Source organism: Tiliqua scincoides, chromosome 5 (assembly GCF_035046505.1).
Source record: "Tiliqua scincoides isolate rTilSci1 chromosome 5, rTilSci1.hap2, whole genome shotgun sequence".
NCBI classification, from domain to species: Eukaryota; Metazoa; Chordata; class Lepidosauria; order Squamata; family Scincidae; genus Tiliqua; species Tiliqua scincoides.
The window spans coordinates 143,603,163-143,615,486 of NC_089825.1; the positions used below are offsets into that span (position 1 = coordinate 143,603,163).

Here is a 12,324-nt window from a genome sequence, read left to right on the forward strand (position 1 = left end):
TGTACTGGCATGCATTGGTGGTGTATAAGAAGCTGGTGTATAGATGCTATCCGGAGGGGAGCCAGTATTATATGGGGGTGGGCCTGGTGGCATATTGGGTTAGGCCATCCCAGTGGCAATCTAGCAGAGAAGGTTCTTCTAGTGCATACGTGCAAAATGAGTAGTTAATATTTCATCAGTTTCCCAGGCATCACACTTTGGACAATGCATTGAATGTGAACACAGTGAAAAGGGGGGAGATATTGAGTGTAGTGAGGTAGGGCACTGGATGGACAAGAGGGATGGAGGAACACAGTGCCCTATGGCTTCAAGTGGGGAAAGCTGCAGAGTGGAAAGGGCACTTTACTAGAGTGGAGTTTTATTGGGGTGGAGGTCATGGGAGAGGAGAATATATGAGGACTGGGGGAAATCCCCCCAGTGTATATATTACAGCTATCCTGCAACTTGCACCATGATAAAACTCTATCACTCCCTTGAAGAAGAGCAGATGTTGGCTACGATGGGATGGCACAAACACTGTTTCTCTGGCTGTGCGGTAGGTTATGATTAACTGCCCTATAATTATCAAAATCACGATGACTGAGCTCTGATCCTTGGGGAAGCCCCACAGCTAGTGTGAGGACAAATGCGAATTTAATAACAAAAAACATCCTGTGCCATGCCACACAGTAATCCATAAAGACTCTTTCAAAACCACCATGTTTCAGAGACGGGGAAGCCAGGTGCAGGTGTGACTGTGGCAACCAGGGCACTGAAAATTGGTAGCTTACAAATGAAGGCCAGTCTGGAGGCTCTGTGTTCATGAAGGCCGCGTTGTGTTTTGCAGCTGATTTTCTATGGCTCCTGTCACAAAAGATGCTGCTCCAAAGAACCAAACAGGCTGTCATGTACGTCATCCTCCATGTATACAGTTGGGATGAGGACCACCATTCACTGGCGCTCAGAATGGTTTTGCTGTTGATGCTCCTGTTCTTGCCTCCTGCTTGCAGCAGGAATTTGAAATCCATCACCTGCCTGCAGTCAAAAGTGCACCAAAACTTTCAGAAAATCAAAGTTGACATCTTTATTGGGAAGTTTGTTTCCACTGTATTTCTCGAACTGCCTTTAATCAACTTTACAGTAATCTCAGCCTCACCCTTGGTAGGGTGGTAAGTAGCACTTCATCATGGAAAAGGGTTGCACTGGAGTCTGATCCAGTTTAGATTATCTTGCTTTATGAGTGCAGTTTCCAACCAAGGGCCAGGGCCTCTGAGAGGAATTTTATCAGGGAGTACAAAGTTTCTTTTGGGCCCCTTTGCAAAGGGGGAGGGTGGTGATGGGTGAGCAGAATAGGGGCAGGTAGGGACGAAGCAGGGTGAGGGAGGGTAGAGACAGCCGAAAAAGTCTTTGGAGCCCAGGTCTACCCACCCATGTGGCATCAGTAGTATCCCCAGTATCCTCAGTCATGGTAGTGTCCCCAGTATCCCGTATGGACATGTCTGATTAGATAGGAAAAGGTAAGATCCCAGGAAATTTTTGGGCCCCCTCCTTTGGCTCCTGGGCCCCCTTTTTGATCCTGGGCCCGGGTATAAATTACCCCCTTTATCCCCCTCTCCTAGGCCCTGCTGAGGGCTTCCTCAGACATGGATAACTCACTGGTTTGGAGTACCTATTTGCTAGAAATAGGGCAACATCAGCTGCTGGTGCTGAAAGGAAGGACACAACATTCCATGGGCAGGACTGTTCCAGGAGGCAGTAGTTGCCAGTCATTAGCAACAGTTTAATCATCTTGACCTGAACTTTTAGTGAGATGCCATGTGCTGAGCTCCTTTCAGCAGTTAGTACTTTCAAATCAAGAGAGATAAACTTGGTTATGTTTCTGTGTTCAAAGCTGTTACAACCTCTGGTCCTAAACCAAATGCTACACAAAGAAGTATTTGAGAACTGCAAGTAAAGTATTTGTGTGATCTTTCACCTCAGCCTCAGTTTTTTATTCTTTATACCACCGTTTCTCTAACTGTGGGTCAGGACCCACTAGGTGGGTTGTGAGACAATTTCAGGTGGGCTCCCGTTCATTTCAATGTGCATTTTATTTATAAATTAGACTTGATGCCATGGAACATGACTGCATTTGGGGAAATGTTACAGATCTGTAGTTTTAACAGGCTACTATGAATATGCTTTTAACAAAGATAGTCAATGGAGCTTACTCCTGGGTAAGTGTGGATAGGGTTGCAGCTTTGGGGAGTTTTTCAAAAATAGATCAGTGGCTGCTCAGGTTCTTTATTTTTTAAAAATTAAACTTATACTTATTTTAAACTTTTACTTATAGCCCAGTCCTAACACCCACTGGGAGGCCAGCTGGCCTGCCCATAACCAACATGGGGTTGGGGCTGATTGGGGGTGTCTGACACTCAGCCTGGGGCAAGGGGAATTCAGTGAATGAATGAATGAATAAACCTTTATTAGGCATAGATAGAGAAATCATAAAAGCAAACATAATTAGTCCTAATCCCGTTTATCAAAAACAGAGTTAAGATACTAAATTACTAATAAAACATTTACAGTTCAACATTTTTGACAAATTACATTAAGAAGGCTTAGAAATCACCAAAAGTAAAAATTTAGAAATTCCCTCTAGCACATCTGGTGAGCAGTCATTTAGGAGACACTTCAGTTTTGCCTCATCCGAAAGCCCATTCATTTTGCCGAGAAGTGGAGTCATGTAAGAGTGGCGGGATCTAGTGTGCCGAGGACAATAAAAAAGAATGTGTATGATTGATTCAACATTTCCCAAATTACAAGGGCAGAGGTGTTCTTTATATGGTATTTGCCTATATCTGCCTTCTGTGACCTTGGATGGAAACACATTGAATCTTGCCAAGGAGATTGCACGACATTCAGAAGGGTTGATCAGAATACTCAGATAAGGAGCCATTTGCCCATACTTTAGCGGGATAGAGAAATTAAGAGGGGAGCAAATTCTAGAAGCAAGTTCAAAGAGGTTTTGTGCCTCAATGTCTAGCATTCTTTGCTTTACCCTTTGATAAACTCCAGGGAATGGATAGAAGCTTAAAAAATCCAATGAAAAACCAATTGATTCGATTTTTTATTTAACTTGGCTATACCATTTAGAAGAACCAGACTCAGATAGCATTCTGGATAGGAGACTGCCTGGTTTCACGTTATAATGTAATTGGAGCCAGTAGCGTATGGTTAAAAGCCATGCTATTGATACTAAGAGCGATTGTCCGGTCTCCAAACATAATGCAGAGTATGGTACAGATTTAAGTAAACCCAGGATAGCCCTCAAAAATTTAGCTTGGATACTCTCAAGAGTGTGATTTATAGCACTAATCCAGATAGGGCACCCGTACAGGAGCTGTGCCGATACCTTGGCAGTAAATACCTTGAGAGCAGCTGGTATATAGTGATTGCCCTGACTAAAAAAGAATCAATTGGTGCTCTGCAAAGTGACACGGGCCAAGTTGGTAACCAATTTTTGATGAGTACCCCAGCCAAGATTGTAGTGGAAGTGAATTCCAAGATATTTAAAGCTTTTGACCTGTTCCAGTTTCTCCCCTCCAATAGACCAAGTGCCTGGGCTCCATGATTTTGAAAAGACCATAACTTTGGTTTTCTGAGAAATTCAGTGATTGATTCAGCACTGAGAACAACATTGTGCAGAATGCATTGTGACTTCTCTATGCCATTGCTGATCATTGGTTGTGATAAAACCAAAGAGTATTTCCTTTTCTCTTCCCTGTTTGCTGAGACTCACCTAAGCATGCACATGGATGGCGCAATATGCCCACTTGGAGAGAGACCCAGGAGAGACTTCACCACAAGCACACACACATACCAAGATGAGCCCATGACAAATCTAGTTCCCCCTGCAGCCACAAGCTTTGAGGACATGGCAGTTAAATGGGGAAGCTTATTCCCTAGCCAAAAAGAAGATGATGATGCCCAGCTTTTCAAGACAGCTTCCCCAAGCTCTCCGTGACCCCCTGAAAAACAGCTCCCGACCCCCAGGTTCAGAACCACAGCCCTAGAACAAGCTATTCATGCAGGAAAAACCAGCTGCCAATCCTAATCTCCTCTCTGAGAATTATTATCAAAGTTGCTAGTATCTCCATAGATATGGTCGATGGTTCCGGATTTTCTATATCATGGGAAAGCAGAACACATGAGAACAGAATTAACTTTTCGAGTCATGTGGCAGGAAAAAAAATAATATGCAAAGGGTTTTCTAAAAGCTTTTTCTGCAATCATGAGGAAGGTGGAATCTTTGAATATCTTCTAAATGACAGAAAATCTGTCTTTCAGAAAGAAAACTGGCAGCCTCGATGGTTTTGAACTAGGTAGCATGTATTTGGTTGCTTAAAGGTTTGCAACTTTACATAGAATTATATTAATTTCTATGCATAGGATTGTAAGATTCCATTCAACTCTCATTGCAGCTTGATGCCTAAAAACTACCAGCATGTCCTTGCATCTGTTTTTGCTGTTAATGAGATCAACAAGGATGCCAAGCTGTTACCCAACATCACGCTGGGATCCTGGATCTTTGACAATAATTTTAATCCCCGTCAGACATGGTGGAACACTCTCAATCTTCTCTTCATGGGGCAGTGGCACATTCCCAATTATGACTGTGTAAGGAATAAGAAGTTCATGGCTGCCATTGGTGGACTCACTTCCCAAAACTCCATCCAAATGGCCAACATCTTAAATATCTACAAGACCCCACAGGTAGCTGTCTCCATACAGAGGCATAGCTGTAGTCCTTTGGGAACTGAGAAAGTCCCCTTCCAACAATGAGACTGTGTCCTTTTTTGGAACTATCATATTAAAAGTTTAGTCTCAGTGGGAATGCCATGCCAACACACAATTTGCACTGAGTGAGTGTAATAATAGGACTATAATTCATCCAAGTCCATATTGTCATAAAGTGTGCTTTAGCCCTGCTCCAGATTTCAACAGCACAGTGTTTATGCCATCACTTATGGCCCATAAGTGATTGTGTTTCTTCGGTTTTCTGCTTAGACTCCTTACCCAGTATGAACCTTCATGGCACCACCATTTCCTACTCCAGTTATTGGTGAAATGATAGTTGTAGGAGAATTGCTGTGAATTCAAGATATAATTCTCGTCCATAAGGGATGCATTCTTACATTTAAAATACATGTGTTTTTTTTCCCTCCTAGTAGCTCAGTTATGGTTCTTTTCACCCTATGCTTCATGATAAAATCCAGTTCCCTTCTTTCTTCTGGATGGTTCCGAATGAAAACTCCCAATATGTTGGAATTGTTGAACTCCTGAAGCATTTTGGATGGAATTGGATTGGCCTCCTCGTATCAGATGATGGCAGTGGAGAATCATTTCTTCAAACTCTGAAACCCAGGCTTTCCAAGAACAACATCTGCATTGTTTTCACATTATCAGTTCCAACAGAGACATCTCATGGACCAAATGATGCCGACAGAAAAATACTGGGATGGATTTCTCAGTCTCTTGTATCATATAGTAAAATCAATGTGATCCTTGTCTATGGAGATGGTAGGTCTATGGAGGGTTTACGAATGATTCTAGAAGCACATGAATATTTTGATATGTATCCCATGGAGAGGGTTTGGATTGTGACCTCTCAATGGGATTACACAGCTATTTTTACTTTTAACAAATTCACTGTCAAGTCCCTTAATGGTACCTTGTCCTTTGCAACCCACACAAGAGTGGTACCAGGATTCCAGGACTTCCTTGAAAGCATAAATCCATACCACAGTCAGCTATATTTCATGCTTCACTTCTGGTCCAATGTTTTCCGTTGTTCGTTCCCCAAGTACTACTTATATTTACCGAGTGCAGAAACTTGCACCGGGGAGGAGAAGCTGGCAAGCATCCCTGGACCTTTGTTTGAAATGGGAATGTCCACTCAGAGCTACAGTATTTACAATGCTGTTTATGCTGTGGCACATGCTCTCCATGCTGTGTATTTATCCAGATCCAAGCAGAAAGTGAATGGATTGAGATGGAATCAGCTGAAAGTTGAAACGTGGCAGGTCAGTCAACCATCCACTGCAGTCCTAAACACAGTGAAAAGGGAGCAAACCTTAGTGTTTGTAAGACAGACTTATTTCTGAGCAAACATGCATAGGATTGACCAGTCCATCAGAGCTCACTTGTAACTGTTGGGAGTGCATGGATTCGGATGCCATTCTCTGATTGGACTCAGATTCCTTGTCCAACTGCTGAAGTCTAATTGAGGAACATCTTGAGGGTATCCCACAAGAGATGTATGTCTCCTCATCTGCTTTAACCTTGAATTCTGAAGAACATGCCTTCAAAGGGCTTTTTAAAAGAATGTCAAGCAATACTGTCATCTTAGATATTTATTTATTCATTTTATTTAAAAGATTTTTATCCCACCTTTCCTCTGCTGCAGCAGATGCCCAAGGTGGCTTACAATTTACAAAAGAGAAATAATAAATAAATACAATTTATAAAAACAATGAATGAATGAATGAATGAATGAATGAATGAATGAATGAATGAACCAATTGGAGGAGGGCAAAACATTCAAAGAACAGCTATAAGCATATATATATATATATGAAACATTTTATGTAAGAGCGCTGTTTGACTTAAGCCAGCAGGCAGTTTGTAGGTTTAAGGGCATGAACAGATGCTTAAAATAAAATATATAAATATTAAACATATGGTGGAAGAAGCCTCAATATAAACACAATATAGCATAATGTCTATTATAATGTCTATTATAGTGGTTCACAACCCCACTGGCAGGTTGCAAGCTGATTTTCAGGGGGCCGCAAACCCATTTACTATCATCACTGCCCAAGTAATAGACCCATAAATGTAGATGGAGTTCCATAGCCATATGCATGTTTAATGAAAAATGTATTTTTTAAAAAAACTCCTAATCTAGCTTCACCATTTTCTGAGCAACATCCGCTTTAATAATAGTGCTGGGGAGGAAATATTTTTTGATGAAAATCAGGAGTTGGCTTCTGGATATGAAATTATCAATTTGGTCACATTCCCTAATCAGTCCTTCCAGAGAGTCCACATTGGATGGCTGGACTCCGAGGCTCCTGCAGGGAAAGCGTTAATCATTAATTCAAGTGCCGTTGTGTGGAATCAGAAGTTTAATCAGGTGGGTTGTTCCTTGATGTCCTCCCCACCCTCCCGCAGACATGCCTTAGAGATTGCCAAAAATGCCTGGTTCACTCAGTGGCATAGCTAGAGGGGCTGCAAAGTACTAAGTTTTGCAGGGAACTTCACCACAGCTTGCAAGCAGCCCCTCCCCCCCTTTGGAGACATTCTGGGCAGCGAGAGCAAAACGGAGGTGGCCCGAAATGGCTCTGAAGGGGAGGGGCCGCTTGCATGCCACAGTGAGGCTTCCTGCAAAACTTAGTGCTTTGCACCCCCTCTATCTACACCACTGGGTTCATTATATGAAGAAGTTAAAATTCCAACCCTTTCTCACGAAGGATTTTATGACTTAAAATCAGTAGGAACGTGATTAATGAAACCTTAAAGCTCACATATTTGAAAGTCAGAGATACAGAAAATGAGATAAGGATATTACAGTGGTGATGAGTTGTGAGGATTAAGGCCAGCTGATGATTAGCTAAAGCAGTAAGAACAGTAAATGAACAAGCAGAATTATCAGTGAGGCCATAATGGTTCCTCTGGTGAGCCCTTATTTTGTTCCCAGGAAAAACTGAGAAGGTGATGAGTCAGCTGAAAACCAACTTATATCCACCATAGTGATCAAGTTTTTGTTGCTCCTGTTAGACGCTGCCCCATGCTCGGTGTGTCGAGAACTGCCACCCTGGATACAGCAGGATCGTCCAGCAGGGGAAACAAGTTTGTTGTTATGATTGTGTTCAGTGTTCGGAGGAAAGGATTTCAATCCAGACAGGTAAGGAAAAAAAAGAATTACAAGGGGGGAGATTCCAGATGCTTTATATTGAGATTACCCTAATTCCTATCGCTACGTTCTCTGAAAAATAAGTAAGTAAACCTGCACAGGCTCATAAGAACAAAGAGCAGCCCTCCTGGATGAGGCCAAAGGTCCATCTAGTCCAACATCCTGTTTCCAACAGTGGCTCATCAGCTGACCCTGGAGCACAGGTGCAGGAGAAACAGATATCCTTCACTCTTTCCTTGCCTGTTCCCACAACTGACATTCAGAGGTTTACTGCCAATGCACCTGGATGTAGCATATACCCAGTATGACTAGTTTCCTTTGATGGAGTCTGTTCTGACTTGCTCCACTCTGCCTTTAAAGTTGTGCAAGCTAATGGCCAGACCCCCATCCTGTGCACTATGTGAACAAGAATATACTTTTGTCCCTCCTAAATCACCCACCAATCAGAACTAGGAAAGTTTCCGGGTTCTAGTATTGTAAGAGAGAAAATGGTGTCTCTCTTCCATACTCTTCACACAATTAGACTCAACACAAGGCCAAGAAGTTGGGTGTGTGTGTGGGGGGGGGGGGAATATCACGTTTCCCATAGCGTGATAAGAAGAAAACTTCTGTGATGACATGAGGATGACATGAAGATCTTGTTCATTGATTTCAGATGCTGACCACTGTGAGAAGTGTCCTGAAGATCAGCACTCTAATGAGAGACAGGATCGGTGCATCCCCAAGACTACCTCCTACTTATCCTATAATGAGCCCCTGGGAGCTGTTTTGGCTTCTGTGGCCCTTTTCTTTTCCATGGTCACAGCTGCAGTGATGGGGAGCTTCGTTCTCCACCGGGACACCCCCATTGTCAAAGCCAACAATTGGAGCATCACCTGCGCCCTCCTCTTCTCTCTGCTCTTTGGCTTTCTCTGCTCCTTGCTATTTATTGGGTGGCCTGGGAAGGTGTCCTGCTTTCTCAGGCAAACGTTGTTTGGCATCATCTTTTCCATGGCTGTTTCCTGTGTTTTGGGCAAAACCATCACTGTGGTTCTGGCCTTCTTGGCCACCAAGCCAGGAAACAGAATGAGGAAATGGGTGGGGAGGAGACTGGCAGCATCGGTCATCGTTCTCTGTACTCTCATTCAAATAGGCATCTGTGCTGTGTGGCTAGCAATGTCTCCCCCGTTCCCAGAGTTGGACATGAACTCTAAGGCTGATCAGATCATAGCGCAATGCAATGAAGGCTCAGATATCATGTTCTACATAGTCCTAGGTTACATGGGGTTTCTGGCCATCGTCAGCTTCACGGTGGCATTCCTGGCCAGAAAGTTGCCAGACACCTTTAATGAAGCCAAGCTCATCACTTTCAGCATGTTGGTCTTTTGCAGTGTTTGGGTCTCTTTTGTCCCAACCTACCTGAGCACCAAGGGGAAATACATGGTGGCTGTGGAGGTCTTCTCCATCTTGGCCTCCAGTGCTGGCTTGTTGGGTTGCATCTTCCTTCCCAAATGCTACATCATAGTATTAAGACCTCATCTGAATACCAGAGATCAGCTTGTAAGGAAAAAGAGCAACCTGACTTGATGCTTCTCAACTTCTTCTTTGTAAACGATTTCTCTGTCACAGCTTCTTTTCATATAAAAGTGGTAAATGAAAATATAATCTATTTATGCATTGTAGAATTCCTTCTGTCATCTACATTTACAGCCATAATAAATGGCGTTCAAATAAGTGGGATCTGTCTAGAGTGTTGTCACATTTTCCCCTATATATATAGGGGAATATATATATATTCTATAGTTTATTAAGGAATCTGAGAGGTATTAGCGGTACCCATAAACTGCAATCTCCCCAATGCATTGGAGTAATAGAAGTGCACTGAAAATGGATTAAACCTGCAGTTGAAATGTAGCCCTGGATAGACATAGCTCCAGGACTGACCAAAGAAGCCGTCTGAGGCTTCCCCACAGTCTTAAACTGTGCTTTCGGCAAACCACATCTGGAGCCTCAGTAAGGCTTCCATGTGGTCCTAGAGGTACATGGAGCTCCACCCCGAGGGCATTTGCCCCTTTCCATTAATGACCGGTCTGCTACTGGATGTACATCAGCTTTATGAATGCCCTTCAGGAAGATAAAGTGAAGTAGAAATTTAATAAACAAATAAATAAAAATTTAAAAAAAATGTGTATCATTCCTCATGGGTAGAAATAAAATCTATTTTTAATCCATGAGCTTGGGTCTGTTTGTGAGTTCCTATAACTTCACAACTTGATTGAGTGTATCATGTTCCACACATATCTATACTAACATTGCCAACTCTAGGTTCTCAGATTATCATAGCTGGAGGCAACAACACTTACAGTTAATATCTTTGGGTATACCAGTCATAAAATTCCAAAATAACTAGGATTGTTTGATGAATTAAAAATCACTGTAGGCCTCATCAGGCATCCAAAGGCAAAACACATTCTAACTCCATTCCAAGGCGTGTCAACTTCCTGTTCTCTATTAAACAGCAAAGGTCTTCCCAAACCCAAGTGAGTGAATTAGAGGCATACAACTCATGTTGAAAGATAGTACAACTATCAATTTCTTTGATGTCATGAGACTTTATCTTCTGGATAGCAGACCTGATCCAGAGTGCTCCAAAATTGGCATCCAAATACAGTTCAGAGATAAGATTTCCTCCTTTTTAGTCATGTTATCTTTGTGCTTAAATATCTCAACTGCCTCTAGTTGCATTCTCTGGAAATAATGTGACACATTTCTCAATGAAACTGTGGAATCAAACTTCACATTGTGTTCTGTTTTTTTCCACGTGTTCTGCAATGGCTCACTTAACTATCTGCTTTAGGCTGCAATCCTAACCACACTTTCCTGAAAGTAAGCCCCATCGAACAAAATAGAACTTACTTCTGAGTAGACCTGGTTAGGATTATGCCCTTAACCTTACATTTCTCTGATGTTCTTTTATCCAGGTAGCTATTGATCTTTTAGTAGTTCCCACATAACTTTCCATCCAATGTGATTGGATGTTCAAATGGAAGTGTTTAGTAATCTTGATAGCAAGAACTAACTTAAAGGAGATTGCCGTGTTAAATGTCTCTTACAATTACTTTAGGATGAAGTCTTATGTGAATTGTATGCCTCTAATGGACTCAATCGGGTTTGGGAAGACCTTTGCTGTTAAAGAGAGAACAGGAAGTTGGCCCACCCTGGAATGGTGTTTTGCCTTTGAATGCCTGATGATGTCTACAGCAAATATATGATGAAAAGTTGCTTTTAATTCATCAAACACTAGTTGTTTTGGAATTTTTTGGCAGGTATACCCAGAGATTTTAACTATGAGTGTTATTGCCAACTCTGCTCTTAAATCTTTCTTAACAGCCTTGTATGTAAATGTTGATCAGGTCAAATGAGTCATGGTGTGGAGGTGAAGTGGGGTTGATCTACTTTGTGAGCTGGGACCCTGTGCAGTGCCTTATGCACAGGTGTGGGTGAAGGTCTGACAATATTTATTGTGAGGATAATTTAACAAATTCTGGGATGGGGAATAAAAAGTTATTTAAAATACACATTCTGAAAAACACTCATGAGTAGGAGGAAAATCAGAGGCTCTAAAACCCTAAGCATGTCATCAATATGACTGCACTTGAAACACAAAAAGAAAGATTGATGGGCTTTGACCTATCCTCTCTCTGCTGCTTTGTGTTGCACCCTACAGAGCAATCTGCTGGTGTCAAGGCTAAGCAACGTCTTAGGTTAGGCACAGAGTGCGATAGGCAGAACAGGCTTTGAAACAAGCCCAGAGACTAAGCAATAGCCATGGCTGACTCAAGGAGGAAAGGAAAACCTGCTCCACTAGTGGTCCTTTGCAGTATGGGTTCCACCAAGACTGTCTACTTGAAAATGTATTGCCTGGTCCAGGCTGCTTAGAAGTGGAGATTGCTGAGGTAGTTCAGCGGCAGAGATGTGGTTCTGCAGCTGCCTGACCTTTCAAAAGCGGCCTGGTTTGGAGAAGAAGACTACAGAGCAGAACTCCAGCTGCGGGGTAAGCCACCCACTCCCGTCCTCATTGGCCATCTTTGATGGTGGCTGTGATACTTGAAGATGTCCTACCTGCTGAAGATGATACATGCAAAAGTGGTCCATACAAACAGCAAAGATATGAAGTGTTGTTCTAGTGTGCATGTTTCTTCAGGGTGTCAAAATACAATGTAGGAGGTTATGAAAGCCCATGCTGTGCCCATGCTCTCTTCTTCATCTTAGGAAGCAGGTGGGCAGCCCAATCCTACCCCGTGCTGCAACAGGCAGGCTTGCTGGCCTGCACTCTATCCAGCGAAAGGTTGGGACTGGCTGCTGTGCAACCCAGGGCAAGGGAAATCGATCCCCATTACCCCGCATAA

At 42.6% G+C, this 12,324-nt stretch overlaps 1 protein-coding gene across 1 annotated transcript; it reads left to right on the plus strand.

The window, feature by feature from the left end:
• Nucleotides 1-7,685: 7,685 nt before the first annotated feature.
• LOC136654049 (vomeronasal type-2 receptor 26-like) lies at nt 7,686-9,502 on the plus strand. The gene is made up of 3 exons (XM_066630911.1): nt 7,686-7,697; nt 7,801-7,927; nt 8,592-9,502. The coding sequence occupies exons 1-3, from the start codon at nt 7,686-7,688 to the stop codon at nt 9,500-9,502; spliced, it is 1,050 nt and encodes a 349-aa protein (XP_066487008.1).
• Nucleotides 9,503-12,324: the final 2,822 nt, after the last annotated feature.

What these genes read in the sequence shown, in the direction of transcription:
- LOC136654049 (XM_066630911.1), top strand. An exon ending in AAGGATTTCAATCCAGACAG is followed by an intron (nt 7,928 to 8,591) that starts GTAAGGAAAAAA and finishes CATTGATTTCAG; the next exon opens with ATGCTGACCACTGTGAGAAG.